At 43.8% G+C, this 24030-nt stretch overlaps 5 protein-coding genes across 9 annotated transcripts; 3 read left to right on the top strand and 2 right to left on the bottom strand.

Moving 5' to 3' along the window:
* Positions 1-3148: 3148 nt before the first annotated feature.
* LOC6618027 lies at positions 3149-10367 on the top strand. Its single transcript, XM_032725722.1, has 6 exons — positions 3149-5774; positions 6223-6673; positions 6743-7257; positions 9386-9747; positions 9845-10034; positions 10114-10367. The coding sequence occupies exons 1-6, from the start codon at positions 3206-3208 to the stop codon at positions 10275-10277; spliced, it is 4251 nt and encodes a 1416-aa protein (XP_032581613.1). The 5' UTR covers positions 3149-3205; the 3' UTR covers positions 10278-10367.
* LOC6618028 lies at positions 7359-9247 on the bottom strand. The gene is made up of 2 exons (XM_032725723.1): positions 8069-9247; positions 7359-7994 (listed from the first exon to the last, which is right to left on the bottom strand). Exons 1-2 carry the CDS (start codon positions 9124-9126, stop codon positions 7508-7510), a joined length of 1545 nt encoding a protein of 514 aa, XP_032581614.1. The 5' UTR covers positions 9127-9247; the 3' UTR covers positions 7359-7507.
* Positions 10368-10462: 95 nt separating the features above from the next.
* LOC6618026 lies at positions 10463-11883 on the bottom strand. Its single transcript, XM_002042298.2, has 2 exons — positions 11716-11883; positions 10463-11657 (listed from the first exon to the last, which is right to left on the bottom strand). The coding sequence occupies exons 1-2, from the start codon at positions 11788-11790 to the stop codon at positions 11139-11141; spliced, it is 594 nt and encodes a 197-aa protein (XP_002042334.1). The 5' UTR covers positions 11791-11883; the 3' UTR covers positions 10463-11138.
* Positions 11884-12733: 850 nt separating this feature from the next.
* On the top strand, positions 12734-20497 carry LOC6618025 (WW domain-containing adapter protein with coiled-coil homolog). 4 transcript variants are annotated; one of them, XM_032724935.1, is made up of 15 exons: positions 12734-12907; positions 13145-13653; positions 14594-14630; positions 16971-17319; positions 17388-17639; positions 17700-17774; positions 17840-17915; positions 18026-18111; positions 18181-18276; positions 18340-18755; positions 18817-19055; positions 19118-19578; positions 19640-19809; positions 19934-20055; positions 20125-20497. In XM_032724935.1, exons 2-15 carry the CDS (start codon positions 13613-13615, stop codon positions 20201-20203), a joined length of 2499 nt encoding a protein of 832 aa, XP_032580826.1. In that variant the 5' UTR covers positions 12734-12907; positions 13145-13612; the 3' UTR covers positions 20204-20497. The 4 variants fall into 4 exon arrangements, with proteins under 4 accessions (XP_032580826.1, XP_032580824.1, XP_032580825.1 ...); XM_032724933.1 differs by having other exon boundaries at positions 12735-12907; positions 19928-20055; XM_032724934.1 differs by having other exon boundaries at positions 12735-12912; positions 19928-20055.
* A 1494-nt stretch (positions 20498-21991) lies between these two features.
* On the top strand, positions 21992-23220 carry LOC116802030. 2 transcript variants are annotated; one of them, XM_032724938.1, is made up of 4 exons: positions 21992-22184; positions 22253-22426; positions 22552-22963; positions 23035-23126. In XM_032724938.1, exons 1-4 carry the CDS (start codon positions 22098-22100, stop codon positions 23088-23090), a joined length of 729 nt encoding a protein of 242 aa, XP_032580829.1. In that variant the 5' UTR covers positions 21992-22097; the 3' UTR covers positions 23091-23126. The 2 variants fall into 2 exon arrangements, with proteins under 2 accessions (XP_032580829.1, XP_032580828.1); XM_032724937.1 differs by having other exon boundaries at positions 22552-23220.
* Positions 23221-24030: the final 810 nt, after the last annotated feature.

The raw sequence follows: 24030 nt of genomic DNA, 5'->3' as shown, positions 1-24030 counted from the left end.
ACAACACATTAAAGCGATTTAATAATTTTGAATTATATTATCAGAGATTGATCGAGTTTATTCCAAAGTACCACTAGTTTATTTTTAAAATATTATTTGTATTATTATTCCATTTCTCCCAGTGTAGATTCCTTTCGACGAGGTTCTATTGCGGGACGCACGTCAACTATTTGAGCTGATCGCTCAATTGGAGACGGGCGGCGACCTCAGAACACAAAGAAGCGACAATTCGACCATGAGACCCTGTCCCTGACCTTGAAAATAGATGGGTAGCACACCCATGAGTCCATAATTCCATAGATACACATATATACTCATACACATGTGCCACCTCACAAGATCGAACATTGTCCTCTGATTTGGCATGATGCGCCTTTTCTTCGAATGATTCGTGGATGTGGATGAGTTTACGGTTTGAATATAAAAAGAATCAAATTTTGGGTCAGCCAACCGACCCAATGACGAATACAATTTAGACAGAACATGTGCGGATCGCAGATATATATGAACGCAATACTCTGACTAAATATAAACAACTTAAATCGGCAATTTGGAGCATATACTTATTATTTTCTTTTGAAATTTAATTAGTAATTAAGAGATACCCCCAGAAAATGGCTAGCTAACATATATTATCAGAAAATATATTTTTACAGAGTATTCAAAGTTCAGCTCGAAAGGAAATACGTTTTGTGTATTCCTATAAATTTCTCAAAATAACGAAAATATATTAATACAAATGAATAAAACGTGTTAGCTGGGAAAATAAAAACGGATTGTTTTCATTCGAATGTCGTCGAACCTATACAATCAAAATACATCTCAATTACTTTGAGAATGAGCTGCAGGATTATTTTCTGTTCGCAATTTTTATCACAATAAAATGGATTATCTTTTTGAGGGTTGAACAGTCCATTAGCCGTGTACCTATAAATAAATATATAGTTATTTTTTTATTGCTTTCAAGACACAATTTATGACAAAACGTGAAAATTTTCCACTATCGCGTGCCAACATTTGAGAAACATTAGGACCATTTTTTGTATTTGGCGAATATTTTGTCAAAAAACATTTTGAGTATTTTGATTGTTTTCTTCTGAAACTAGAACTTTTGCTTACTCTTCCTTAGGATTAAAGATACAACTTAACGAGTCTCTATTTCCCAGTTGAAATGAAACTTAGTTTCAAGATACTTGAGTGTTGGACTCCGTAGTAACCATTCCAGGTGACTTTCGCTTTCAGCTTCTTAGCTGAACTTAACTCTTAATATAATATATATATAATCGTATCTTCACATCTATATATTTATAGTGTGTACTTACATACATATGTATGTACATATGTGGAACCCCTGACATGGTTGGCTTCGGTTTAAAACGAAAACTTGCAATTAAAAATGTTACTTTTTTATTTCGCTGTCTCTTGGCCGGCGACGGCGGCTTTTGTTTATATTATTCAGTGCATTATTGTTATTAAAAGTCATACGGACAGACCCCCTTTTATTCGCTTGAGGCGTTTGCGAAGCGTTTCGTCAATTGCCGTTGGCTCGAAACGTTAAACGTTTTTTAGTGACGCTCCAGTAAGTCCGTACTACCGGAGAATATTATTGTCTTAGTGCTGGTAATTACCCAGTGACATATAGACATACCTGATTTTGAGGGCGGGGTCACCGCCCCTCGGCGAAAGTCACCACCAACAACCACTCAAAGTCGGCACAAAATTATGAAAAAAATAAAACAAACAAAAAAAAAAATGTTCCGATTTAATTGCAGAATGCGTAGAAAGTGAAAGATCTGAAGAGTCGTCTCCGGATTTAGACATTGTCGCCATATCCGAGACGGAATCTCGATCTCCTAACTCATTCTGCGATTCTCCCGTTCCAAGTCACTTCACGCCATTGTCACTGTATTCGAAAGCGAAATCACGATTTTAGATTTGCAACTTAGACAAATTTATTGGGCTAATAAAAAATACTTTTAAGCCACTCTGCTGGTGCAAATACATTATATACCACATTATGTTATATTTTAGAATTTAATTATTATTTACTAGCTTTTTTCTTCAGGGGTAGCCTCAAGCAATTCTCACACTGTTGTTATACGTTTTTCTCCCACATACGAAATGAGCGATTTCTTGTAGCTTATGGCCATGTCCAGCGAATTCCATTTCGAGTTCGCAGGCAGTTGGCAGATTGGATGAGCAATCAAACTAAATATTCGTCATTGCCGGCCATTTAGTGTTGGCTCTTTGGAGCCTGTGCCCCACTGCCTCCCCCACGACCGCCCACCGCTGGACAAGTCCGACCTGTTGGCCCACCTCCGGTGTCTAATCCTCCAGAAAGGCAAGTAGCGGTGTCGCCTAAGTGGGTCGCCACTCCAAGCACCACATTCTAGCCACTATATGCTGCGTACCACATACCGCAAGCAAATGACCTGGCCGAGATCGCCCTCGCATGCTGGCTCATCCCATCTGCTGGGATGCGTGCCTCCATAAAGCCAAATCGCATGGGGGCCTCCCAAGATCACACAGGGAGGCACTCAGCAAAAAGTCCACTTAATATTTCACTTTTAGCGAAATATTTAAATAAATATTTTAGATAAGATTAGTTGTTAATTTCATACACAATTTTATTTACTTACTCCTATCCTTCTACTCTATTACTCCTACATAATTATAGTGCATTTTATTTAATTTAATAAATGTAAAAAAAATCTATTAATACACATAGTTTAAAAAAAAACTAGGATAAGACTTACGTTATCTATGCTCCTGTACTTTCGATTCCATATTCCATAACTTATCCAGCACTTAACCCTTGTGTGCTCCATTGGCGATTAGATCGGCAATTTGGCATGGCTCGATAACTGTCGCAAGGCCAGTTAAGAAGATAGTTGGTTGTTTGGCTTGAGGGGGGATCTACCAGCTAACTGGAGGCCAGAACGTTCGGGGGGTTGGGGTTACGGGAGCTCGAAGCGAAGAAGAGGAGGAAGAGGGGGTTGACTGGGAGGAGGAGGAGCAGCGTTACGGGCCAAAAGCCAAGTGGCCGAAACTGTGATGGCGCAGGGGCCCGAAGACGGGGCTTTCACCGACCGGCTGAGTTGGGCCCACAACTTGGGGCTCGTTTCATTTGCCAACCAGCCGCGCAGCCAAACAGTCATATTAATATCGTCGTCGTGGATAATCGTCAGTTTGGCGAGCATTAGACATGGTAACTGGGTTGCCCGTTGTGCTCTTGATTGTGATCGTGGTCGTGGATGTCGTCCATCCAACGGGGGCCATCGACTTTGGCTATCATCCGAGTGCCGAAGAGTTCGACAGCCTGGTGCGCCAAAGCTGGGGTCGCGATCTCCTCCAGCGTCGCGTCCAGGATCGCCGTTTTGTGCCGCGCTACCAGCATCAGACCTCCATTCGTTTCGAGCCGCCGGAACTGGATTTTCAGCTTTTCGATGAGGATGAGGATCAGGCGCCCTCGCAGCCGTATGTCTTTGAGTCTGTGGAGGAAGGCCAACCGGGTTCCACAATTTCCGATCAATTCCATGTGCAGAGCGAACTGCTAGAGATCAAGGAACCCAATCCATCGCGCAAGCCCCAAACAAAGCCACAATCAGCCGGTAATGGCACCACATTTCCCATATACTTCACCCATCCAACCACCGGGATTGTCTACGCCATTAGCCAAGTGGGAGTGGGTCATAATCCCAATGGAATACCTACCCAAAGTAGGAATGATAGCAATTCAATAGCGATCTATGTAACGAAGGCGCAGTATGATGCCGATATGGAGAGTCTGCGGAGGCAATATGAGCAGCAATGCCAGCCAATTCCGCCGGGAACGGTTATATCCACGCTGAATCCAGTGCATCATGGTGGCACCACCGCCAGGCCACAGATCATCCGACTGAAGAAGCCCAAGAATCCAATTGCCAAGCCCAGTAATAAATTACCCAAACCAAATTATCGACCACCACCTGTGATGGTAACCAGCGGACCCATCGATCATGTTTCCGATCAGCTGCTCAAGCTGCCCCACCGGCCGGGGAGCACCACCAGAAGCACAACCACCACCACCAGCACAACTTCAAGGCCAAATACACGCAGGAAGAAGCGTAAGAAGATACCAAAGAATAAGACTAAAGTGATCAAAAAGAGGCCGGGCTATGGGACAAATAACACCAGAGGTCCGCAAGGCTCCTTGCCCATCATCCTGGGCAAAAGACCGAGCACCACCACCACAACCACCACCTCGCGACCACCGCCGGCTTATACGCAACTGGAGAAACCACATATGCCCCAGGCCACACTGCCCACTTCCAATGTCTTTAGTCAGCATTTGTTGAGAAGCGATTTAGAGCCGGCGGAAGAAAGTGAAACACTAGAAGAACAGGATCCACTGCAATCGAATAAGGCTATTTCAAGAGAGGAAAGAAGGGAACCACTTAACGCAAAAAGAAATTTATCTTTAAATTCACTTAAAAAGAAAGTACTTAGAAGTGCGGTTAAAAGAGCTAAGCTCCTGAAGAATCAAGGAGAAATGGATTCTTCTAGAACACTTCACCGTAGAAGTCGTCGCTCTTTGCATAGCATTAAAAATGGTGGAATAGAGAAGTCTGTAAAATCAGAAAGGGCGACCAAAGTTCCTCCAGAGGAAGCTGAAAAAGAGATCACAACTGAATCTACAAAACGATCACAAAAAGTCGTATCTAAGGAGTCCAAAACCATATTATCCAAAGCATCCCCAAATGGAGTAGCAGCTCGGCGGGTGAGTACTCCCAAAAGGCGCTCACCGAAGGGAAGTTCCTTAAGGCGAAAGACCAAGCAGCAAACACCACCATCCACGCAGAAGAAAGAGAAGAATTCAGGTGGCGTACTTCACATACCCACTGCCCTGCATCTGCTCCACAAAAATCACAGTCAGGGTGAAGTATCCAAAGTTCCAATAAATGCCAATCAAAAAAAAAAAAGAAAAGTTAAGGAACGCAAACGCGGAAGACCCCAATTGCCCAGTTTTGATATATTCGAGCTCATGTCCGATGGCGACTACGAGGATGAGGGGGAGGAGGAGGAGGAGGAGCAGGACGACGATGAAGACTACTATTTCGAGGACGAGCACAAGGATGTGGATAAAAATACACCCAATGAAAACAGCAGCACAGAGGTGGCACAGAGTGATCTCAAAGAAGATAGCAGCTCCGCGGAGGAGGGCGCTGACTTTGGAGCTATGGTGGAGGAGGAAACAACGACCACAGCAACTATATCGAGCAGCGAGGAGGAGGATGCCACGTCAAGCACCAAAAACTCCATGGCCAAAAAGAAGATTCGCATCAAGAGGCGACCGGTGGACTCCGATGAGGATTACGACGATGATGAGGACTCCGGAATTGCTGGCTTCTTTCGCATGATCTTCTACCCCGTCCAAGTGGCCATGTCGCGGCTCATGGATGGCTTTGGCACTCCCGATGAGGAGGAGGGCAAAGAGCCAGCCACTCCATCCGTTTCAAAGTACCCCAGCTATACCCTCTATCACAGCGCCCACAGCAATGAAGCCTATGCCGAGCCGGATGATGAGGATTCGGAGGATGAAGAAGACTCCTCCTCGCTGGGCAGCTGGTTTGGCTCCTGGTTTGGCCTGCAGCGACGCACTAAGAAGATCGGCAGCACTACCACTACCATGCCAGTGCCATTGCCCCCGCCCACCAAGGCGCCACCCAGTTGGCTGGAGTCCTGGTTCGGATTCGGCTCGACCACGGAGGCGGATGCGGAAGATGACTACGACAGTGAGTACTAGAAAAAGAGAGTTCAGATTGCAAGGATGTTAGGTAGTTAAAACTATGCCCTAAGTAATAGTCACGCTATATAAGGGCATTCAAAACAACTTCATGGTTGATTTGATATTTATTTTAGGAAATATAGTAACGATGATTGGACGACAATTCATTAATTTATACGTTTGGCTTTTCTAACATTGTTTTCAATCTAATTACCGTGCAATTAAAAGCGAGCCATGCTAAGTTCTTGTTGTTCGAGTGATTCATTTAATGGCGAGATTGGCTGAATGAGCGGGAAGATAAAAGGGAAACCCAGAACCTAATTGAATGGCTAACGGCGTGGGTCTCCCAAATGGGTTCTCGTTTTTCCTTCACGCTTTCTGCACCGCTAGGAAATGCATATAACCAAAGACAAACAGCCCAAGCACAATATATGACTTATTTTCTCCACGAACAGAATGGGTTTCCAGCTGGTTCGATTCGCGGCCAAGACGTAAGGTTAGACGTCGTTCTACTACCTCCACATCGACCACCTCGACGACTACAACGACGCACACACCATCGGCGGCGGCCCAGGTACCCATCCTGACCATTGTGGATCCACTGAGGAATCCACAGAACTGGATTGGCATACTGGCCCATCATATTGTCAATTCCACTGGTAGTGCCATCTCCACGAGCACCAGTAATCCGCTCCCCCAAGCACTGGCCACTCGAATGACCACCAGGGGAACCACTAGCACCACAACCACCACGTCGCGGCCGGAGGTACCCAGGCGCATAAGCTATGATAAGTACCAAATTTGGCGTATAAAGCCGCAGGATGAAGAGCAGGTCCGAGCACTGGAGGAGTTCAAGAAGGGCGAGGACGGCGTTAAGTTGCACTGGCTCAAGGGTCCAAGTCTCAGGTAAGCAAGACCTAAAGCTCAAAAATGTATGATGGCATCAATTTCTTCTCACTCACCTCATCATTTCAGAGGTCTTACGGATGTTCTAGTGCCACCCAAGATGCTTGTGGACTTCCAGGGCACTCTAAACTACGAGGGCATTGCGCACGAAGTGCTCATTTTCGATGTGGGCAAGGCCATCGCTTATGAACTGACCAAAGAGGATTACCTACAAACCACTCGTCCCTCGAAGCCGCGACCCACGGCATCACCGCCCATGACATGGAATCGTTACCACAATCACGATGAGATCGTCAAGTATCTGGAGACGGTGCGAATGCGTCATCCGCAGCTCGTTGAGCTCATCCACATCGGTCGTTCCTTCGAGGGTCGACCCCTAATTGTGGTAAAGATCGAATCCAAACAGACGGCGGCGGCGGCGAACAACGAAGGCCTACACCCCATCAAGCGACCCAAGCGGAAGCGGAAGTCGGGCCAGGCTAATGCCGTTTTCGTCGAGGCTGGTGCTCAGGGATTGGCCTGGATTGGACCCGCGACGGCCACCTGGATGATTGCCGAACTGCTGCGACTAATGAAAACAAACAGTGAGTATACACATATACGATTACCGAACTGTATCTTTTCGAAACATATTATTTCACGATATTCATAATGGTGGCCCAGATCATAAATATCAATTTAGATATCAAATTTGTCTCTTAAAGTTTATTCAAGTCGAAATTTTTGCAAATGGTCGAATGGTTCGTGTCTCTAGGCAATAGGCAATACATATAGTTAGGCAGTCTCAACTCAGCTTAAGTATTAGTGGCGCCCAACGTGTGGCGCCCTTGGTGGTTACTGCAACATGCGAGCCAGTGTGTCGCGCATCCAGAGCACAATGGTGGGTGGTTGTTTCATCTCAGTCGGAATAGCATATCGTCTGGAGCTCAAGAAAATTGCCCGTCCCTCGCAATCCGTGTACCTCGTTTTGCGGTGCGTGTGGAAGCCCAGGCTAGGTCCACAAGTGGCTGCCTTCTTAATCTTCGGCTTGTGAGCACAGGTCTTGGCTTTGGAGGCACAGCTCTTGGTCTTGGCCTTGGTAGATCTGTGGAAGAAGCCAATGCCACCACTTTTGGCCCTGGAACGGGCTCGATCCCGTGAATGACAGCAGGAACCACTGAGGTTCGTCACCTGCGATATGGCAAACGCGACGAGCAGCAGCCCGAACACAATGGCCACCGCCACCTGAATGTTGCGATCGGCGTTCTTTAGGTCCACCAGCAACTGGACAACATGGTAGCCCAGAGTAATCCAAAATGTTATCGTGCAGATGGCAAAAAAACTAGTGGAAGATTTCGTAGATTATCAAAGAGGTGGAATGATCCGTGGAAAACAGATAAGTAAATATATACTCACACTAAAACACCGAGCACCTCCAGTAGGAACGTAATGAAGAAGTTTAGCTGTTCACTTCCGAAATCTGTTCCAAAAGTTCCCCGCTGCCCGGCGCCAACTGGCTTATAGCCTCCACCTTGAGCTCCTCGCAGGGCGCTCTGTACAGGTGGGCCTCCTGATCCCGTTGCCAATGTTAAGGGACCAGTACCCATGGTTCCCGAACCTAGAAAGCTTCCGGGATCAACGCCATGGGCCTGGCCGCATCCGAAATCACAGCCAGTTCCATAGCCACAGTCCTCATCGCATGCAACGCCCAGACTGCATCGGTCCTGGCCCAAATTAGCGGCGCCCAGACTGATGGCGAATCCCAGGGTGTCTCTGCCGGCAGGTCCAGCGGCAGCTTGTTGTTGCCGCATCGCCCAGCCATGGTGGCAGGCTCCCAAGCTCCTCTCACTTATACCCCTGTTGCCATTGTTGTAATCCCCGTTGGACATCATGCTGCTATACCTGTTCTGATCGTAGATGGCGTTCGGGGAGAAGCTTATATTGCCGTCTATAGCCACGGGAGTGGATTCAAAGCGCAGATTGCCCCCTGCGGGCTCATTGGATGTGGTTCTCGCCGAAGAGGTTCGGAATACATCTACCACTTCCTCCGATACCCGCGTACTATCCGAATCCCTGGCTCCAGCACTGAAGACCAAGCTAGCGTGTGGTCCGTGCACCGCCGAACCCCGGGGACTGGCCGCCTCCGGAATGACCATAACACCCGGATTTACTTCTGACACCACCGATGCGCCGGATTCTCTTAGTGGTACGATTGGTGCTCCACCTTCTTCTGGGTTTTCGGTAACTTGTAGGCTGTGCGGAGCTCTTGCGATGCGAGAAACTCTTTTAAGTCGTTCGCCCAGAAGGGATGTCATCATGGTGGGTGCTTTATTACCGTCCGGCTGGAGGAGTACCGCTTTGGCGGTGGCAGGCAATGCTGAAGGACTGCCTTCCGCTACTCCTCCTCCAACTGATGGATTCGATTTGGAGCGCACGTATTTACGCGAGGACTTTCGGGGTCTTCGCCTCTCCATTCTGATCTTGATCCAACTGGAGGAGAAGTGGCAAGCTGTAGAGGCCTAAAGTGAACACTATCAATTTCTGGGTCTACAAATATACTGACTAACGGACTGACAAAGGGATAACTAATGTATTTTGAGTTGGGGAAAAGCGGCTACGTTGATCGGTTGAACAACGTATACCATACATTTTCTTAAGCGAATTAATATATTTACATTTATTTAATATGTTAAATAATTTGTAAAAATAACCCATAAAACGTTTACTCAACAGAAAGCAACGAGGACGTGGAGTTCATCCGAAACACCACGTGGTACATAATGCCGGTCCTGAATCCGGACGGCTATGCGTACAGCCACAAGTACGATCGTTTCTGGAAGAAGTCGCGATCGCAGCACCAGACTCCACCTCCCAGTGGCCTCCTCGACTCGGCGATGACGTGGCTTCAGCAGAAACGGGGTCCGGATAAGATCTGCTACGGGGTGGATCTGGACAGAAACTGGCTGTATCATTGGGGCAAACGGGGCAGCTCCAAGGCGCCCTGCAACGAGTTCTACGCCGGTCCAGCGCCATTTTCCGAACCGGAAACCAAGGCGGTCTCTGAGTTCCTCATGGATTATAGGACCCAGATAAAGGTATGCTTACAACTACATATAGTTTATACATTAACTCTCTAAAATTGATATAACTTGATCATAAGACATTTATTAACTTTAATTATTATTTTCGCAGCTGTACATTTCCCTGCAGGCCTATGGTCAGGTGATATCCTATCCGGTCAAGGCCAATTCCACTTTCAATTCAGAAAGATTGGATGATTTTCTGGACGTGGCGATGGTGGGCACCGATGGATTGCGCAAAAAGGGTAGTAAGTCCCGATATAAGGTCGACGCATCCAACGATCTAATTGAACAGCGATCGGGTGCGTACTATTTATTTTATTTAAAGAGATTGATCTTCATTCGAGCTTGCTAATCGTTTGGTTACCTTGATTTCTCCAGGCTGTGCGGACGCCTTTGCCGCCTACGAGATTGGAATTCCCTTTAGCTACACGCTCCAGCTGGCGGACAACGGAGTGCACGGCTATCTGCTGCCCAGCAGTGCCATCGAGCCCACGGCTCGGGATGCCTTTGAGATCATAAGCGGCATGCTGGACTACATATGAGGCTGGGATGCGGAGATCGGATTCCAATCGAAGTCGAAGGCAGCAGGGATTTGGGGTGTGGCTACATGTGAATGAGTTTTAGTTCCTTTTAAACGGGCTTTGGTGGCTTGCGTTCCGGAGATCACTTGCCGTATTTCCGGAATACATTCTCCAATACTTTTAGCTGCATTTATGTACGTATCTTATGCATTCGAATTTTTTTTTTTTATTTCATACAAATTCCCTTAAGTTGAGATTTCCGTTTAGCATAATAAATATTATTGTTATATGTATGTATATTATAATTAATTATCAGCAATTTTTTTTGGTACTTTTAATCCCGTTTAGACTAAATAGTATACTATAATAAAGTCTTATATTTGATCGAGCATTCGATTGCTTCGCTTTCGTATAACATTATGCATGGATGCCATGTAGGGAGATATTTTCAACGTACAGTATTTCTTAAGTTCTTGCCAAAGGTACGCATTGTGTTAGTATTATATTCTGATATAATATAGCGTGCGATGCCTTTTATAAATTTAATTTCTTAAATATTCGAATATGTTCTGTAGCCTAACGACAAACTCCATTTGGATATCCTTTTGGGAAGGCAATATGAATAGCTTCAAGTCAATTAAATGGAAATACAGTCTCAATAGCTGATAATTCTTATAGAGATTACTCGAAATTCGTTCGAGATTGGAAAATATTCGTCTAACCTGACAAAATGCATGTTTAGACAATGCATAAAGGTAAACGTTCTAAGTATTGATTGAAAAGCAAGAGCATATGGCGAAAAACTACAATACTGCCAGCTATGTTTAAACTCAGGAACTGGTTACCAAGGCACTGTAGTGGCTCCAATCTTCTGTCCTCCGCCTAGGCGAATCGCTGGGAGACCATTATCTTGGCCGAGAGCTTGGCAAAATTCGTGTGGCACTCGTTGCCGTGGAAATAGAGTCCAATTAGCAGCTTGAACTGGGCTGCTGACATGGGATACGGTTCCTGCGACATGACCACAATGGTGTCGATGCTCTTGCCCGCCTTCTGTCCTGCCAGGTTGGCCAGGATTTCGCGGTAATTCACAAAGGATGCGGAGCACTTGGCAATGTGCCGGACCATTTTGTCCGTGGAGCACTGCTGCATCACAGGACGCAGTAGTGCATCCAAAACAAGCGACTGCAGATCAAAGACTATCAAATCGGGACTGCACAAGGACTCGGCGCTATCCTGCATTTCCAGCATGCGAAGCGGGGTGCTCTCCACATCCACCAGTTGCAGAATGGTCAGGTATTTGCTGCAGTTATGGGCCTCCCATGGATAGCGCTTTGCCATTCCCTGCTGGCGACTGGTGATCAGTAAGACGCGCTTTTCTTTGGTGGCAAAGCGTTCGCATAGCTAAAAGAAATGCAATTTGATGTTCAAAAACCAACCCAAATCGGTGTTCCCAACTTACCTTTGCCAAATTAAGGGCATAATCCTCACTGCCCGTCAAATATATATAGTTATTGTTGCAGTCGCTTAAACTCATTCCTTGAAAATGCTTAGAAATTAAACAATATATATTTAAGGAATTCTAAAATTCTCCTGCCGCTATTATCGGTATCGGGATGAGTTTTTAATAGAGGTGCCAAAACATCTATGCTAACTAATATCGATGCACCGATGTTTTTTATTTATCCCGCACATCGATGTTTATTTCAGACTATCGATATCTTTAGGTTAATCACCTAACTATTTTTATCAATTCAATTTCAAATATAAGCTTGAAGTCATATATATTTTTTTTAAATTATTATTATTATCAGTAATCCCAGCTTAAGATGTTGCATATAAAAATAAATTTCATTGATTTTAAGTTTGAAATATTATTATTTATTGATTTCTTTTATATCACATTTCAAATTAATACAATTTAATAATATATAAATATTTTTTCTTATTTCTAAATGTAAATAAAATAACAATTTTTTTTAGAAAACATCTAGTTTTTTATTTATATATATTTATTATATCGAAATGATTTTGTAAATACCAAATGCAATGCAATAAATGATAAATTACTATAAACTATCGTTACAGTAGCATCAAAAGTTCATAAAAATCAGCTATTGCCTATATACTTTTAATTATATGTAATGCATAATAACCAAAGCCAAATAAGATTTTAAATATATATATATATATATATATATATATATATATATATATATATATTTATATATTTATTATTTAATTACGAACCGACTTGGCATCCCCGGCCGCAGAGTGACCATTTTGCATTCCGTCCAACGCCTAGCGGTGTCAGGCACTAAAAAATACCACAAGCGGGGCGCCACCTAGAGTCCACCATATCAACCAGCCAATTGGCACATATAGCCGCACTCTTCTCGCGCCCGCGTAGCATACCGCGCGAAAGGGATAGCCGCACGCAGCGACCGATTGCTGGCAAACTCAACACAGCCGTGCCGACGAACAGACCGCACAAAGCGTAATGCAAAAGAATTGAAAAAAATCATCAAGTATAGAGGCCAAAAAGCGAACACAGCAAGTCGGCGTATAATTAAACAATTGTCGTTCAATGCTGACCAAATAAATGCGGCGATTACAGCCCAGCAAAGAAGGCGAGCGGCAAATTGCGAATTGCGGTAAGGTATTTAGAAAAAAAGCGAGTAAAATTGAAAAGAAGTCAAACGAAATACGGATCAAGCGACACCACACACACATGCACGGACGCACGCACACAGTCACTCACGGTCGTGCACGCAGAGGCGAATGCCGTGTGTGCTTTAAGTGAAAAATTAAAGGCGTTCCGAATGCTAATTGCATTAAGAGGACAAAAAGGAAGCTGTCTAAAGGATTGCTATAAATGTTTGTACTTTTAGGAGGCAGTAAAATAAGCCGATAATACGGCGACCGCAATTCAGGCACACATATACGCCACACAAACACCGAGTCAGCGGGCCACACAGACGAAAAGCACACACACACACATGCCACTGAGAGCCTCCCATACAAGCAGACCACAACACACGCACACACACATACAAGCGAGCGTGCCTTGGCAGGTGAGAAGAAGAAGAGGAAGCGGTGGAGGCAGAAGGAGGAGCAAACAGGAGGCGCCATCGGCCCCAGAATATTGGATAAAATCGGAATAAGGCTGCATTATCTTCTCCACGAGAAAAGGAAGCAGCATCAGCACTACCAGCAACAGCAGCCGACGAAGGAGAAGAGGAAGCAGACGCATCAGCAGCAGCAGCAGCGGAAGAAGCAGCAGCAGGAGGAGGAGCAGGAGAGAGAGAGGGAAAACCAACAGAAGCAGCAGCAGCGTATTTGGCGAAAAACTTGCATTGATGGTAATGCATGCTAGAAAACCGCAGCGTATGAACGATGGGTAATATTTCAAATATAATTTGCAATCTACCGTAATATCGGCAATAACAGTGATTCCCAACGTACTCACACTCACACACACAGGCAAACGCGCACCCATAATTGTATATTTTTTTGTTTACGTTCTGTCCTACTGCCATCTCGCTCTAACTCGCCGTGCCCGCGTTTCCTTTTTATCCTCCAATTTTCTCCGTTTACCCTAATTAAGTGATTTTCGTAAATAAATATGTTTTCGCCATGTTTATTGCTTTGATTTTCCCACTTACCCATCTTCTCGCGCTACTCGTGTTTTTTGTCTTTTCACCACACAATAGTTGCCTCTCGCTCGCACGCGCTCAGCTGGCAAATGGCCAAAAAAAAAAAATAGTTCTTGTAACATTTATAGTTGCTTTTTGCACTGCAAAATTAGTTCATATCCATTGTTTATCAAGCTCATTTCGCTTAATTTGTTTATTTACCATCGCTTTTTAGCCGACTTTCGATTGTCCGTTGAACCCAGAGCAACTAAAATTAATGACTGTCAACAAATCAATGCCGGCAATTGATAAGCGCTTCTGTTGATAAATAAAGCTCAATCGGAATTGGGAAATCGATTTACAATTGGCATTTTCCCTCTAAGCCCGTTAATTGTACATTATTATTAATATCTAAATATGGTTTTTTAGCACAAATTGAGGATTTCAAATAGGGAACTTGATAAAAATCGATTGAAGTCAGTTTAAAAGTGCGTTGTAAATAAGCTGCAATAGCTGGTTAAATTCGAAACATGTACTTTGTCATGTCATAAACATTGTCGTGTTCCTTCAAATAATCACTTAAATATTTGCCGTTAAATCATTACATATTTAGACCGAGTATAGCAGAACTAACCCAACTAAGTGTGTCTTATACTTCATTTGAAAGCAAACTAATTAACACTTCATATTTCCACCGTTTTCCAGGTACTTTGAGAAGCATACCAGTCACACATCATACCAGGTAAGCAGACCGATCCGAAAATTCTCCTCGAACACCGCAATTAATCACATTTACATGCCAGCCTTTAGTGGACATTTTTAATTTTGTAGTTTAGCTCATTAGCTCGTAGTGCACCCAAAGCCACAAAAAAGAATAAAGAATGTAAAAGCCAATGTAAATCGTATTTTATCGAACCATCGATTTCCCTTCTGTCATTTGCTGATATTTTGGTAAAATCAACAAAATTCGCAAATTGTATAGCCTGGATTTTGGATTATTTTTTGGTTCATATTTCTCCTTCTTTTTCCATCGCTGTCTTTGTTGTGCATCCCAAGATCTTACGTTCCCGTAACCTCATCCATTTTTCAACTGACCGAATCGTGTTCCATTTTAACCCATTCAAAAACGCGGCATTGCAGCCTGAACTGATCTTAACTTGAGAAACGAATCTGAACGCATCACTGCTAAAAAAAAACAGAAAACAGAAAACAAATCCAATCCGAATTCGATCATTTAATCAATTACAACATCTAACCGAACAGCACAAACAAATGCTTTAAATCGAATGATATATATGGTTAAAAGTATACAAATTTATCAAACTATTTTAATTAGAAATCGAATGCATAACCAATTTCTAAACTCTGCCTAAGAAATAGGAACCTAATCAAACTAAAATAGCCTTAAAAACGACATAGTAAACAATTATACACCAATATTAAAAATAACATGAATGTGCAACGGAAGAACAAACCAATTTCCAAATTGTTTAACGAAATAATCAACGACAACAACAAAAACACAAATGTGCCTCATACATAAAGCAACAACAATCAATTAAGACACCAACAAATAATAATTAATGCAAAACAAATAGGAAATAAACCAAAGCCAAATCAAGTGTGCCCTCGAAAACAAGCGACCAATTGGACTTAATTCAAATAGAAATCGAATACACTTCAATTAATTATCTATGAGGAGCAACAAAAACTCCTACGGCAGCAGCAACAACAACAGCAACAACATGGCTGTTGATCTCTCCCTTTCGACAACAACAATTGCCAATTGCAACAGCAACATTAGCAACCACAATAACAACAATAACAAAAGCAGCGCAGCAGCAGCGACGCTGGCAGCGAATTCAACGCCTTCAGCAGTGGGTCTCTGTCGCCTAGAAGTAAGTAATCCAAAGATCCCAGAAAATAATGGTTAAAAACAATAGTAAAATATAAAAACGCAAACCAAGTGACCAAAATGCAATAAAGTGCCACGAACATCGTGCTGTGCGCAGGAAAACCAATCCTACCAAGCAATAAACAAACATTCAAATTAAGGAACAAATAAAATCACTTAATAATGAATAATAAAAATCAAAAGAAGGCACCAGAACATGAAACATGCAGCAGCAATAAATCTTCCATCCAAACTCGTATATTTTCAACAAAAATCTGACTAAAACGAGACACAAATCGCCGCTATTAAAAACATCAACAAATTATGATTTACATACCAAACACCCAAAGAGCTATTATTGTATATGTTTAAAACAATGAAACACCACTCAATTATAAAGGATTCTTTATTAATTATTATACAATTTTTTGATAAACTCAAGATTGGAATTTTTATGGATGATACCAAAATTAACGATGGACAACAAACAAGGATTATAATTTTGATTAATATTAAAATGGACAATTCGATTTTCAGTTTGGATAACCCGAAGACAACGACCGACCAATATGAACCAAAAACGAAAGTATCAATAAAAAACATCCTAAATATTTACTTTCAATTAAAGTATAATTTACTGAGGAGACGATAAATCAAACCACACACCAAACACACGACACATTTCAAAATTGTTCTCGATTACACATTTGATTTCTCAATCCATCGGGAGTTTCATTTCACCCAACTTTCCTTTCATATCCTTTCGTTTCCATTGGCAATAATCACAAGCGAGAACATTGGCAAAAGTAGCTGGCATTATGCATTAACTTATGATTTTCCTATTGAGTAGATTTAGTTCAACTAACCAACCACCCAACTTCAAGAGTTACAACTAAACCGAGACTTAAATCAACCGCTATTAAGAATGCAATACTGAATATACCAGTGGGTAGGTACTTTCAAAGAGATATAGTAAGGATTTCCTAAATGAATTCCATTCGTTGGAACACGGGATACTCAGAAATTGGCTTCATTACTTGATGTATTGATTATATCGACCACATCTTGAATCCTTACTGCGATTTCTTAGAGAGTACTCGACATACATTGTATTTTGTAGCACTGTGCAATTGATTTTGGGAATGTAAATCGACTAAAAACTGTGTGCGCTTCTATTTACCCGTGCAGAGCTCAAAGTACAGCAGTTCAAAGCGCGACTACGAACGCGATCGTTCCTCCAATTATCGCGATCGTGACCTGTCGCCAGGCGCTGGCGGTGGAGGAGGCGGCGGATCCGCTGGAGGAGGTGGCGGCGGCAGCGGCAATGGCGGCGGACCATTGAACAATGGCAACAGTTATCGCTCCCAGTCGCCGGACATTGATTCGCCGTCCTCCCGTTCGCACGATCTGCGCGACCGCAGCGATCATCGGGGCGGAGGTGGCGGCAATGGGCGTGGCGGCAGTGGCGAGCGGTACAGCTTTATGCAGAAGATGCGGGATCGAGATCGGGATGTCTACAAAAAGGATAAATATTCAGGTGAGTTGGCTGAGCAGCTGCAAGTTGGAGTTGTATACCACAACAATACATTATTCTATTCTCCATAGATAAACGTGATCGGCGTGGCAACGATCGCGACTCGGAGTCGTCGTATCGCACCAACCATGATAGGGATCGTCGTGGCGGAGGAGGCAGCGGAGGCGGCAGCGGCAAGCTCTGCTCCTCGCGGGAGAACGACAAACGATCCGGGTCCGACGATCGCGATCGGGATCGGGATCGAGATCTGCGCGACTTGCGCGACAAGCGGGACCGCGGTTCCGATCGCGACAGGGACATGTACAAGAAGGACAAGTACGCAGGTAGGTCCAAGTGCCCATTTACACCATATTTCCCCTTATTTATGGCTGTTTTTCTGTTAGACAAACGAGAGCGCAGCGATCGCGGTGAGCGGACGGCGCGATATGGCGACTGGAGCGAGCATGTCAGCTCATCAGGTGAGTCCACCGATGGCAGCTTATTCTTCTCCAGGCTCCGAACAATAATATTGGGTTGCTTTCAGGCAAAATGTATTACTACAACTGCAAGACGGAAATCTCTCAATGGGAGAAGCCAAAGGAATGGGTGGACAGAGAAAGGTAAAGGCAATGGCATTATAATATGACCAGCAAATATCTTGGGAAGAATCTGTAATAAAAGCACCCTAGTCCTAGCTTAAAATAGTCATTAATGTGTTCTATGGTTACAGAAATTTGCCGCGCGATCAGCATCGTGAAAAGGATTATCGTGACAAGGATCGCGATCGCGACCGCGATGATCGTTTCTCCAGATCAAGTGAGTTAATAAGAACCTGCTTTAGAAATTTCAGAATTTGATACTCAAACTTTGCGTTTTTCATTGCAGCATACAAACATTCCAATTCTTCGCGCGACAATTCACGACTGAGATGGAATTACGACAACGATGGCGGTCCGCCCAGTCACCGAAGGCGTTTAGATGGTGAGCATAACGCAGGTTGCGTAGGATCTACATAGTTAATTGATTTTAAAATCCTACCGACAGGTCGACACAACGACAATGCTGATATGGATATAAGTGGCGACTCGACGCCTACCTCGGAAGCCAGTTACTCGCTAAGCGGCACGCCCACCACACACGGCGGCGGTCCGGGCGGAGGCGGTCCCGGAGGCGGCGGCGGTAGCAACAGCGATCAGCCAATGGGCAATGCCCTGCCCCGTTTGTCCTCCCACCCAACTGCCAACTCCTCCGCATCCGTGGCGACGGGCACAGGTGCGGCGGGGGGACTGCACTACGGCAGCGGAGCGGGTGGTGGCCCGGTGACGGGCGCCACAATGCTGCCCACCATGTCGGGAATGCTGAACAGCAACAGCAGCAACAGTGCCGGCGGCAGCAGCAGCAATGCCAGCAGCAGCAGCCTGAGGAACTCCGTTGTCGGTCACATTGGCTCCACATCTGGCGTAAGTTTGGCTTTTTGATAGCCCTGAGCTTACGCTTAACTCTTATTTATATGCATTGCAGACGACTGTGCCCACACTGGGAAGTCAGGATCCGCACCAGCACCATCTGAACTCGAATGCTCCACTGCCACCGGGTGCCAAGGGCAAGGATCAGGCGCTACTGATGCGCCAGAAGATGCACCTGGGCCTGGGCGTCCTCGATGTACAATCACATCACGGCGTTAACTCGGTTGGTTCGGTGTCAGATGGGACCAATCACGCCTACAATTCGGTCAATAACTCGGTCTCCGGCAGCTTACGGTAAGCAATTGATGGCATGTTGCAAGACCATCAACTAAACTTCATGGATATCAATATTGCAGGGACAACAGCGTTAACTCGCCGTTGTATATGCACCACAGCATGTCGCCCTCGTTGAACTTCACCAAGAGTCCCATACCGACGATTGTGGGCCACACGAATAACATGAGCATCGCCTACACCTGCAATCCACCCTTTGGCCTCAAGGCTACCCTCGATGGCGGAGTGATGGTGGCGAATGCCTCACCGGCCACGCCCGGTGGCAACGCCTCCTCCGGCTCCAGTGGAGCGAATAGCAGCCAAAGCATTGTGCCCGGCATGGGCCCCGTCTGCGGAATCAGTGTGATCACCTCGATGGGCAGCAACAGCGGCACGCTTTGCGAAGGACCGCCAACGCCCACCCAGGAGCTGGATTTAAGCGGCTCGGCGTTGGAGCAGCAACAGTTGGCCGCCGCAGCGGCAGCCGCGACAGCGTCCAGCCTCCAGCTACAGGCGGCGCAACAGGCCCAGCAGCAGCGGAAATGTATGTATTTGAAATTCCGAATTTAAAATATATGACAATGTTTGATTATTTGTTATTCCAGTGGATGCCACGTCGTCGGCCACGCTGAGCTCACTGCAGAGCTGTGTGAGTTCCTCAGGACAGGCGGCAAACATGCGCGGTCCCGAGATTTCGCCAAAGCTGGCCAAATACTTCCGCGCCGATCTGATTGCGCATGTGACCAATTGGCACGCGGAGGTGCTGGAGCGTCAGGTAAGCTGTGAGGTAGCATTTGCCAGCGAATAAGGCACTAGCTCGACCTCTTAACATACATATACAATATATCCATGGACTCGAACTGATTGTAAATGTTTTCCATTGTTTCTCGAAGGCGCAGAAGTGCTGTGAGGATACGCACCTGTTCGGCGACATCACGTGCACGAGGATATGCGCGGAATTGAAGTGCGCCCGCAGCCTGGTGCGAAGCACCGAAATCAATGCCACCCTGCAGGAACAAAAGTGAGTGTCGCAATGACATCTAAATAGTAGTGGTTCTAACCAATGCATTTTATGTATTGCCTTTCGCAGAATTATGTATTTACGCCACCAGATCCGCCGTATCGAGGAGTCGAAGACTCAGAACGCGTTCATGTCAGACGATACTTAGGATCAGGAGCAGGTTAGGCTGCGCGTACATCGCAAGCTGTCTGTTAGGCTCAAAAAGAGCTTCTTCTGGCGCAGCTGATGATGATTGCGATGATGATTGGTCCATTGTGGCCGCCGTCAGCAGCTAGCCTTTGTCCTCGTTTCGCAGGCCCGGATTTACCCCTTTTTATTGAGGGCATCTGGAAATGGATTAGATGATGACGACGACTGGCGGTGGCCCACGACAATGACTGAGAAACCGCGTGCATCCTGCTCCATCCTCCTACTTCTCTCCTCTGGGCGACGCATCTCTCCCCACCACCACAACCAGCCCGCGATTCACTTGTGTTCGGATCGAGTTCCAGCCCCAACCGACTATATAGTGGCAGTATGTAACTGGCTGAGCGGACTGCATGGACTTGGCACAGGACAAATCAGGATAAATCAACCAACAGCTGCAACAAGAACTTCAACAAGAAACACAAAAACTAAAACATAATTTATAATTAGCAAAGCGTAAATTAAAAGCAAAAATAAACTAACATAAGCATTGCATTAAGCAAGACGGAGGAAAAGCCAGAGAAATAGCCACAAACAAAACACAGCATTCAAGATAACTACAAAAGAAGAATACAGCCGACAACAGCCGACCTATCAAGATCAAGAAGCAATATGGATAAAGCCTCGTATCGAATCGAATCAAATCGAATCGAAAGAAACAAAACAAAGCAAAAGATAAACAAACGAAATAGGATCAACAACACCAGCAAAGCAACAACATCAACAAATAACAAGTCAACATAGTATACTCAACTGCAATAAAAAGCTAATTAAACTATATACAAATTATATATAAACAAATATATATAAATAGAGTATATGAAAGATTGTATATTTACATCCACCTAACATAAATACGGAGGATAAATCCTGATGATAAAATGATTACGATGACAACCAAAATGCGAGTCAAGTCGAACCGAATGCACGCTTATCGGGACGAGGAAATCGACAATTTTATATATATATTTATTTGTATATATATTTATAGGTTGGCAACCACCACACGTCCCACATTTATTTTTACAGTGCAATCAAAATGTTTGTTCAATCTGCTGATCGTCGGCTTTGTATCCTGCTAATTGGTGCAAAATTTATATCGTGATTTGTAGTTATTTACCGATTACAATTCATATTTTTTATTTTAAATCTATAAGCATGCAAATTTATATTTTTACAACACACCATATTTTTTAACCTCCGATTCAAATTGCAAATAGATTTGTTTTAGTGTAGTTTTTTTTGTATGCACTACATTAATGTCTTTACGATATATGATCATATATACATAAATTTTATTATATATGCATATATTATTTATTTGGCAAAAGCTACAATTTTTTTGTTTATATAAGCGTAGCGAAGCGAAAGCAGGCACGAGGGAGAAGGGCGGGGAAAGAAGAACTAACAATTGTAATTTTGAGTTTTTTTTTTAAATCTTAACTTGACAAACCAACAAACAAAAGGAATGGATCTGCGAATCGCGCAGATTCGAAACAAAAATAAAGCAAACAGTTTAATAATGATAATGCTAATAACTATTGTAGATATACATATAAATAATATATAAAAAATATATTAGCTAAGCGTCGAAAAGAAAACAAAAAAAAACAACCGAAAAATAGAAACTTTTATTATGAATTAATTAAAAAATACAACAACAAAATAATGGTTAACATGGTTATTTCAATGGGGAGTTTTGTCCATCGAGCAGGCGTTTCCTTTCCTGATTCCAATGTCACTCGCCGTGTCACAGGAAAGCATCAGTTCCAATCGTGCTCCCGTAAACGAAAGTCATACGAAAAAATCTCTAACAACAAAATAATAATATTCAATCGATTTTCTTATTCTGAACAATGAATAAAAACGAGGAAAACCCATGGAATGGATGCAATTGTATCTATTGCTCGTGCTATTGCCCTTGCTCCTGCTCGGCGTTAAAAGTGAGTCGCCGCGAATAGTTCTCGTTTCTGGTTCATAACGATTCAACTATTCTTCAATAATAATGTAGCGATACAGCTCCGATGAATCGAGTCGCTGCTTCCTTCTTCAGAAAGGTTTGAAATATAGATATGAATGCGAGAGATGCTCAGATCCCAGATGTCCATTAAGCAAAGCGCCTGGAATGGAAATCCGTTTATCGCACCCGGCGGAGTCCACTTCTCGAGCGCCACAACAAAAGCGGGTAAATATAGTTTATTTCAAAGTATGTATGTACATATGTACATGCCGCGAATTCTTCAGTAATCGCTATTATCAAAAATTATATATCCCATCACTGATTGTTTCTGATTATAATTACGATCTTAGAGTTTTGTCGTACAGTCGTGTCCTTCGGATAAAGGACGAAATAGTGCTAATAAAGTGAAATATTCGACTCCGAAGTACGAAAGAGAGACAGATAGAGAGTCCAGCATATCAACACCATTTAGTTGTTATAAGGAGGATATAGGGAGGACAAAGTCCTCGGACAAATATAAGTTTTCCGGAAACTGCAACTGCTTCACAACAGAACAGCCAAGAAAGTTTGTTTCAAGGACTGCCGAAGAAATCAGAAGGGCGGTTCGGGCGGAGATTGCAGATATGGAGCAAAAGAAGGCAAAAAGCTGTAATTGTACCTCCTGCAAGCCACCGCAGAGTGTGCACTTGTCAGCTAATGAAAGAACGAAGAGTAAATCTAAAGATGAAGATATTTTCACGGAGTCCGAGAAATTGTTACTTGGTAAAATTGATTGGCGCACTACTGCTACCGATGATTTAACTAATTCCGAGCTAATTTATTCGACGATAAAGCATTTGCTGCGCATATGTCTGAACAACAAGATAATCGAGCTTGGCCTACTGGATAGTCTGCATGAGGCGGTGGCACTATTCAAAGAAAATAGGAGGAAACGAGATAACTAATGGGATTCCTTTTTATTTTTGTAATATTATTTTATATTTTATATAATTAAATTGGGGGTAACGGGGGGAAACATATTCGGCTTGTCTTCTTAATATTTGGGAGAGAACTACAAATTTATCGCGAAGAATTCGAAGTTTAGAAGCTAATCGCGAAGTCAGCAGGTTCACAAAGAAGCTAAAACCATAGTAAATTTCAAATTTGGCGCCAAAGGAGCTCTTTGCAGCGTGAAGTCGGAGAAGCCGATGGAAAAGCTCAAAGCTCAAAGCTTGCGAATACCCAATAGACGAATTTGCAGCGCAGCGAATTCGCCAGAATGAATCGCAAAATGAACTTTCGGCGGGGGGTGGCGGGTGAGGCGGAAAAGTTCGCGTCCGTGTGCGTGCGTATCTGTGTTGTTTTCCTTTTTCCTTTGGGTTTCTTTTTTTTGCATTGCCCTAGCATAGCATCTCTGCTTCGTTTTCGTTTTCGGAGGACGACGAAACGCCAACAAGTAGCAGTTCAGCATTCGACGCGTTCGCTTGCCAGCGGACACAGGACCAACTAAACGGGTCAACTTTCAGCGAAACGGTTGGGTTTCGAAAACGCCGAGTAACGGTTATCGGTTCGGACAGTTCTCGAAGTTTTTATTTTTGTTTGAGAGTGTTTCGCATGTGTAAAGACATCAGAAGAGCGCGGTAGAATCAAATTAATAAAATAAACTTGCACATTTAATTTCTTGTGGAAGTTCACTAACCAAAAACTCTCAAGGGTGAGCAAGAAAATTTAAAAAAATATATATTGGAATTTTTTAAAATGTGGACAGTTGTTATCACATTGTAGTTATATATTTTGATACAAAAATGTGAAGTTCCTATTAGCCGAGCTATTTATTTTTGCACATGCAT

Source organism: Drosophila sechellia, chromosome X (assembly GCF_004382195.2).
Source record: "Drosophila sechellia strain sech25 chromosome X, ASM438219v1, whole genome shotgun sequence".
NCBI lineage: Eukaryota > Metazoa > Arthropoda > Insecta > Diptera > Drosophilidae > Drosophila > Drosophila sechellia.
The sequence above is the reverse complement of the archived record's forward strand: the minus strand, read 5'-3'. Positions and strand labels throughout refer to the sequence as shown.

What these genes read in the sequence shown, in the direction of transcription:
- LOC6618027 (XM_032725722.1), top strand. Translation starts at nt 3,206, where the DNA reads ATGGTAACTGGGTTGCCCGTTGTGCTCTTGATTGTGATCGTGGTCGTG. An exon ending in CTCAAGGGTCCAAGTCTCAG is followed by an intron (nt 6,674 to 6,742) that starts GTAAGCAAGACC and finishes TCATCATTTCAG; the next exon opens with AGGTCTTACGGATGTTCTAG. An exon ending in TCTAATTGAACAGCGATCGG is followed by an intron (nt 10,035 to 10,113) that starts GTGCGTACTATT and finishes TGATTTCTCCAG; the next exon opens with GCTGTGCGGACGCCTTTGCC.
- LOC6618028 (XM_032725723.1), bottom strand. Translation starts at nt 9,126, where the DNA reads ATGGAGAGGCGAAGACCCCGAAAGTCCTCGCGTAAATACGTGCGCTCC. An exon ending in GAGGTGCTCGGTGTTTTAGT is followed by an intron (nt 7,995 to 8,068) that starts GTGAGTATATAT and finishes ATCTTCCACTAG; the next exon opens with TTTTTTTGCCATCTGCACGA.
- LOC6618026 (XM_002042298.2), bottom strand. Translation starts at nt 11,790, where the DNA reads ATGAGTTTAAGCGACTGCAACAATAACTATATATATTTGACGGGCAGT. An exon ending in ATGCCCTTAATTTGGCAAAG is followed by an intron (nt 11,658 to 11,715) that starts GTAAGTTGGGAA and finishes CATTTCTTTTAG; the next exon opens with CTATGCGAACGCTTTGCCAC.
- LOC6618025 (XM_032724936.1), top strand. Translation starts at nt 15,583, where the DNA reads ATGAGGAGCAACAAAAACTCCTACGGCAGCAGCAACAACAACAGCAAC. An exon ending in TGATCGTTTCTCCAGATCAA is followed by an intron (nt 18,112 to 18,180) that starts GTGAGTTAATAA and finishes TTTTCATTGCAG; the next exon opens with CATACAAACATTCCAATTCT. An exon ending in GGCCCAGCAGCAGCGGAAAT is followed by an intron (nt 19,579 to 19,639) that starts GTATGTATTTGA and finishes TTGTTATTCCAG; the next exon opens with TGGATGCCACGTCGTCGGCC.
- LOC116802030 (XM_032724937.1), top strand. Translation starts at nt 22,098, where the DNA reads ATGAATAAAAACGAGGAAAACCCATGGAATGGATGCAATTGTATCTAT. An exon ending in GCTCCTGCTCGGCGTTAAAA is followed by an intron (nt 22,185 to 22,252) that starts GTGAGTCGCCGC and finishes ATAATAATGTAG; the next exon opens with CGATACAGCTCCGATGAATC. An exon ending in GAGCGCCACAACAAAAGCGG is followed by an intron (nt 22,427 to 22,551) that starts GTAAATATAGTT and finishes TTACGATCTTAG; the next exon opens with AGTTTTGTCGTACAGTCGTG.